Consider the following 6,637-nt stretch of genomic DNA (forward strand, 5'->3'; position numbering starts at 1 on the left):
TTTTATACGCCCCATCCTAGAGTGCGCGGATGTAATTTGGTATACAAAAAAATTAGGTCAGATAGATAAATTTGAAAATCTACAACTCGAAGCAGCCAGGATAGTTACAGGTGGGACCAAATTGACCTCACACCAAAATCTGTACACAGAAACTCACTGGGAAAAACTGACGGACAGACGGAAAAACCACAGACTGATGTTATTCCATAAGATGTTAAATGGGAAAACACCGCAATATCTGACAGATCTAATACCAGATACTGTTGGAGTTCTACATAACCACACACAACACGCGTCAGACAAACAATATTCAGGAAGTAAGAACAAGAACAAATTTTTATTCAGATTATTTTATTCCGTCTACAGTAAAAGACTGGAATACTTTGCCTTCCGAGTTACGAAATACTGAATCTGTTGCTTCCTTTAAACGTCAGTTGTCAAATCAAAATAGAAAGACCCCACCTTACTATTACTCTGGTTGTAGACTTGGTCAGATCCTACATGCACGTCTCAGAATGCATTGCAGTTCCCTAAATGAGCATCTTTTCCTAAAACATTTATCTGACTCACCAAGATGTATTTGTGGGCAAATAGAAACAGTTGAACATTTCACCTTACACTGTCAAAGATATGCTACTATAAGACAAGATATGTTTAATGCCATGACAGATTGTAATATCAATGTTAGGATTGATACGAGCTTATTTATCCTTGGATCTATGCAGCTATCAGATGAACAAAACTCAATGGTTTTTAAGCTTTTCCAGAAATTCATTCTGAAAAGTAAAAGGTTTAAAACATAACTTAATTGTTATTGATACTCATACATTTATACATTTATTTACTTATTAAAAAAAATACAATATTTTTTATCTCTCTTCTCTTGGAAATTTACTGATTATTCCAATTACATTTCTTTTTGTAATTGTTTTCCTTCACTTTATTTTTTCAACTGAATTCTTTAAAAGTTCTTAAACTGTGCTATATTTTATTCAATGTATTTGTCATTGAGCATGCAAAAAAATGTCAATTATATCATGCTGGTTCTTATGGAGACAGATTTATAAAAGCATAAGTATGCTTATTTCTGGATCCTATATCTGTTATATTTGTATGTATGTTATCACATTTACGACTTTATGAAATAAAATATGTTTAAACTAATAGGAAGAAGCGTCATTTCACTTCTTTCAAGAATAAAAGATGATTTCGGAGGATTAAAACCAAGTGCTTATATATTGACCATAACAGGACTGCTAATATTTTTGTCGTAAGGCATGTTTTTGAGTTAGATAAGTAATAAATACAAAAAAAGTATTTTCCTTTTATTTGATTTTTTTCTTTATTTTTCCATGTTTTTTGTCTAAACAACTGGTTGTGGTTGTTGTGCTTGGGCGAGAGTGGCTGAAACAGCTGATCCAAGGTTGTTCACGAATTGGTGTCCTGATTCGACAACAGTCTGGGTGGCGTGTGTGGCAATGTTGTTAAGATGTGGCTGAATGTTAGTCAGAGTTTGTTCTGCAATAAAAAGATAATACAACATATTCGAGACGTTAAAAATAAATAAACTAATAAAGGAAAACAAAGCAGAAACCAAAACTTAAATTTAAGAGAAATGAGAAGTATAAGTTTGACTTATCATAACCAATTATTACTAAACTGAACATTTTTCGGGTGACAAAAAAAAATCCGGAAAAAAAGAAAACGACATAAATTTCACTATAACACGGCATTAAATGTACAGTTACGGTCACTTCTAAACTCTTCGATCAGGATTCGCTGTCATAGAACAGTTCTAAACTGTTAGAAACTGTTCTGACCCGCGACACACATTGTCAGGGTCTGTCAAGACTTCGGACAAGCTCTGCCATAATTTGTCATGGGTTCTGACACCCTCCTGTCAGGAACTGTTCTAAGTAGAATAGATACGTAAGTTCCTGACAGATTCTGACAGTCATTAGCTCGAGAATACTTCTCTGTCTGAATTGCATACAGTACGTGTACGTGATTACGAAAAAAAAGGCGTAGCACCCGAATCCCGATTCGCACGGCGGAAAGGAAGCCTTGCTATGTTTAAACTTGATTTCTTTTTCAATTTTTTACCCGACTTTCATGTATTCATGCAGTACCAACAAAAATTATTGCCTGCCGTACTTGCTACGCCCCTAACTATAGAATTTGGACTGAATTCTTTTTGGTTGAAGATCTAGACACCGGTATGATACAGATTTCCTATATATATATTGACATTTTAAAACAGTTTATACAGAAATGTTATACCTTTATGGAACTTTAAAGTGTTCACACTCATACAATTTGAAAAAATTGACATTTTGAAGAATTTTGACCGAAATATATTAGTCGCAGTCACCCACATGGTAATTATATTACAAAAAAATAGCATTTAAGTCAATAGTTTTAGACTCTCATAGAAATTACAAGTGTGGGCACTCATACATATCCTGGAATATGACATTTTTGTAGAATTTTGACAGAAATATATGAGTCACAGTCACCCACATGATAGTTGTATTGAAAAAATAAGCATTTTAGTCAATAGTTTTAGACCCTCATGAAAAATAAAACTGCCTGCACTCATACATTTTGCAGAATTTTTACTGAAATAATGGTGTCACAGTCACTAATATGAAACTAACATCTTTAGTTTCTACATTTTCTACATACGAGTCTATGTAGGAAAATTGAAAGTGTTATCACTCATATTCGTTGCTGAAAGTGGCATTTTGAAGAATTTTGACCGAAATATTTAGGTATCAGTCACCCATTTAATGCAAAATTGTCAATTTTAACATTTTTTAGAATGATTTGTGACCCTTATGTTATTAAAAGTAGCTTTCACTCAAAAAGTACTTTGTCAATCTTGAACTTCGTGAGAATTACCAAACATCTGAAAGTTATCTGTTACGACTTTTACACTTAGAACAGAAACATAGACCTTTAATTTTATAATTAAATAATTTGATTTAATTAATATCACAGGTGTATGACAGAATGTAAAAAAATATACATATAAACAATGATAATTTTTGAACGATGAGTGACTGGACCGTGATCGACGAAAATTGGAACATGAACAACGATCGAGTGATTGTGGGATGATGATCACGACGAGCTCTCTATATATAATTGGAAATTCAATGTAAATTTTGAAATCAAGATTTGTTTCCTAATCGGGTTAGCTAATTGACATTAGTCACACAGTTTCATTTATTAATCGCGGACTTCCAAGTTACGTCACACAGAATATAAAGATTTAGTGTCAGGAACTGTTCAGGAGTGTGACAGTTTATAACAGCTTTTCGTATTTACTTTGTCACGACCCAGGACAGTTTATGTCAGGATCTGTCATGGAATAGGGCAAATGTGCCCTGACCCAGGAGAGCCTCTGTCAGACCCTGTCAGGATCTGCCAGGATTTCTGTTCTGTCTGCTGTCGTAAAACAGAAATCCTGACAGATTCTGACAAATTTTAAGAGAGGTTAGAAGTGACCGCAACTGTATGCTTATCGGTTGAATTTAATATACAAAGTCATACGGAGGATATCGGTGACAGCGTCCTTAAGAGCACTGAGAGCGTTCTTTCCGTGTTGGACAATAGCTTGGCTAGAGGAGGTCATGGCATCAATGTGTGGTTGAGCTGTGCCGGCAGTCTGTTGAGCAGTTTGTTTTACTGTAGTGGCAAGACCTTGCACCAACTGAAACAAAAAATATTTGATTCAGAATACTTGTTATTAGACTAATAAAATTCGTCTCAATATTTATTAATGTTTTTGAACATTCCAACATTCATATTGACAAAGTCACGTTATATGCATTTTATCGCAAATAGGAGATGTGGCGTAAGAATAGATATCACATTTCATCTAAACTTGAAGTTCATACATACATAGCAAATAAAGTTAAGAAAGAGTTTTTTAACTGTTTTGGTGCAATGTCTAGAAAAATCAGAAAATACTTAATACAAAGTTTTTTTAAAAAAGAAGGTAGAGCTACATACTCCTTTGCCTTGTTCTAAAGCTGGCTGGAAGAGGTTAGCAATGGTGGTTCCGAGTTGTCCAAGAAGGTCAGAGAGTCCACGTTTGTTTCCAGAGAGAGCTTTGGCGTAGTGGGCAAGAACACCTTCGATGAGTTCGTCGGTCAATTTGTTGGAAGCGGTATTGTGGGCATCTGAAAAAGGAACCGACAAAACATATACCACAGAAGTTTGCGAGTTTACATGCCGTTAAATGCACGTAAAATTAATTCTTCTAGAAAAGTTGTAATAACCGCCATGTTTGAACATTCTAAATACATTTACAATTCAAATTCTTTTAATGGTGTATATCTTCTAGAAAAGCAGATGACGCTTACCCTACCGGTGCACCTGGTCCATGCTCCCAGTTTTTAATGGAGTCCGTCCGAGTTGCTCATTTCCTTTGTTACTTTGTATGTATGATTTTAGTTACTTTATTTTCTTTGTTGTGTATGTCTGTTTTCCATGTCTGGTCTTTGTCCCTGGATTACATTCTTTTGATTACAGCTATAACCTTGGTTCCCTTGATTACTCTTTCAACATGTCATAGTTTTCCTTTTTAATTTTGTCCAATCCGGACGTGTTAAACTCAGCGGGTGTTTATAGAAAAGCAGAGGACGCTTATCCTATTGGTGCATCTGGTCAATGCTCCCAGGTTTTAGTAGTGTCCTGGTTGCTCATTTACTTTTGTTTCTTTATACGTGTTACTTGGTTATTTTATGTTCTTTGTTGGGCGGGTCAATTTTCTTTAGAATATTTTCATTTGGTTCCCTTGTTTACTCATACTTACGGACAAGGTTGTCAACGGTGGAAATGATAGTTGAAAGCTTGGTGTTGGCTGGAATAAGTGCTCCAACGGATGACAGAGCATCAATGGTGGTAGTGAGTAATTCCTTGTGCTCATCCAATTTGCTTTCTATGAATTTCTCCAAGCTCTGTTTTAAATCACTGTAAACATAGTTCATTTTTTTAACACTTCCTTATTTGTTAAAAGGAAAAAGAACGGAAATTGCTTATTGAAATTAAAAACGTTATAAATATTTTAAATTAATCATTTACTCAAAATAGTTACAAGCACTTTAAATGGTATTAAATTTTTGAGACCCTAAAACATTCAGTAATTGAAGGTAACTAATGCAGTTCTTTTTTAATGCTACTTACGCAACATCGCGTTTAGTTCCAGTGGTCGAATCAGTGCCTGGGGTTTGAAGAGCTTGCATACCCCCCAACAATAGGCCTAAACACGAGGAAAAATACACGAGAATTCAGATCAATAACCTATAAAATATGTTTAGCGTTCAACTTTGTACTTGTCAGTTCACTGTTTCGTTTTTTCTTAAAGATATCTTATTTTAAAAGAAAGTGAATAATAATAATAAAATAATTTATGCATTGAACGATGTATGATATTTCGTGTTCTTTAACATAGTTGAAACCGTTGCAAAGTACAAAATCTGGCATACATTAGAAACAGGCTCATTAAATCACTTAATGAATTATGCTGAGGTTTTCTTTTCACTATATAAATTGGCCCAACATGATAATACTGAGTAAAATTCTTACTCTGTACTGCCTGTCCAGCAAGCTCTGTTCCTTGTTGTTTAAGTGTCTCCAAAAGTCCTTGTCCTACTGTTTTTGCCTGTTCTCCGACTGTTTGGAATGTAGCTGTGAAAGCATCTCCAATCTTACCGAAGGTTTCTTTTAATTCGTTCAAAAGGAAGCCTTGGCTTCCAACAGCTAAGACAAGAAGGATAATGCACAGCTTCATTCTGAAACATGCACACACAAAAAGTACTTAAAATCAATATATTTAAGTTCATCTCCTCTTCAGTGAACTTTTCAGGAATTATCAAGTAAAGAAATGATATTGAATGGTTTATTGCTTAAATCATATTTCACTTTAATTATGAGTGTTTTGAACCCAATTACTACTGTTTTGTTTGTTTATCTCTTTTTATCTGGGTTGAAATCTATAAAATGGACAAACTTCCTGTGGCATTCTTTTCTCTTTGGTCAATCATTTGTTAAAACACAAACCTAGGACGGCAAGTTCGGGTTTGCTCTGTTATGACAAATTTACAGCAAGGAATTCGCAAAAATGACCCTCGTAAGTTTTTGTCAGAATTATTATAAGGTTCAGGCAATGGCAACCTATTTTTTTTTAAAGCTTTGGTGGATTTATGATTAGAAAGATTTTCTAATACAAGCAAATACAGCATATTTGACAATAAGGCTCCAAAACGCACCACCATTTGTATATATTATGTTTTTCCAGTATTTTTCCTTTTGGTTATGCCAACGTGTTTTGTTACGTGAACGGTCGACTCAGGTCATCTAGTGCGATTTGTAACTTTTACATTATTGATATATAATATGTCATTCAAATTTCAAACACCTTTTTTTTTCTTCGAAGACAATCTTTTGTATATAACAAAAGCCTAGACAAATGCTAGTAATTAGAACCAAGTAAGACGTACTTTACCTTCAAAGATCAAGTTATCATTAGTAGTCATGACATTTACTGTGACCTTTATAAGTCTTGTGGTTCGACACAGACCAGATAAGGTTAATTCTAATGATAAGGCATGAATTCATGATATACAAA

General features: G+C 34.2%; 1 protein-coding gene across 1 annotated transcript; it reads right to left on the reverse strand.

Annotated features, from left to right (window-relative positions):
* Positions 1 to 1,312: 1,312 nt before the first annotated feature.
* LOC148624998 (uncharacterized) lies at positions 1,313 to 6,615 on the reverse strand. Its single transcript, XM_088568182.1, has 7 exons — positions 6,515 to 6,615; positions 5,596 to 5,801; positions 5,194 to 5,269; positions 4,823 to 4,980; positions 4,018 to 4,187; positions 3,556 to 3,715; positions 1,313 to 1,518 (listed from the first exon to the last, which is right to left on the reverse strand). The coding sequence occupies exons 2-7, from the start codon at positions 5,798 to 5,800 to the stop codon at positions 1,364 to 1,366; spliced, it is 924 nt and encodes a 307-aa protein (XP_088424308.1). The 5' UTR covers position 5,801; positions 6,515 to 6,615; the 3' UTR covers positions 1,313 to 1,363.
* Positions 6,616 to 6,637: the final 22 nt, after the last annotated feature.

The sequence above is a fragment of the Perna viridis genome, chromosome 2 (assembly GCF_037379345.1).
Source record: "Perna viridis isolate PV_CMFRI_1.1 ecotype Kerala chromosome 2, ASM3737934v1, whole genome shotgun sequence".
Lineage (NCBI taxonomy): Eukaryota > Metazoa > Mollusca > Bivalvia > Mytilida > Mytilidae > Perna > Perna viridis.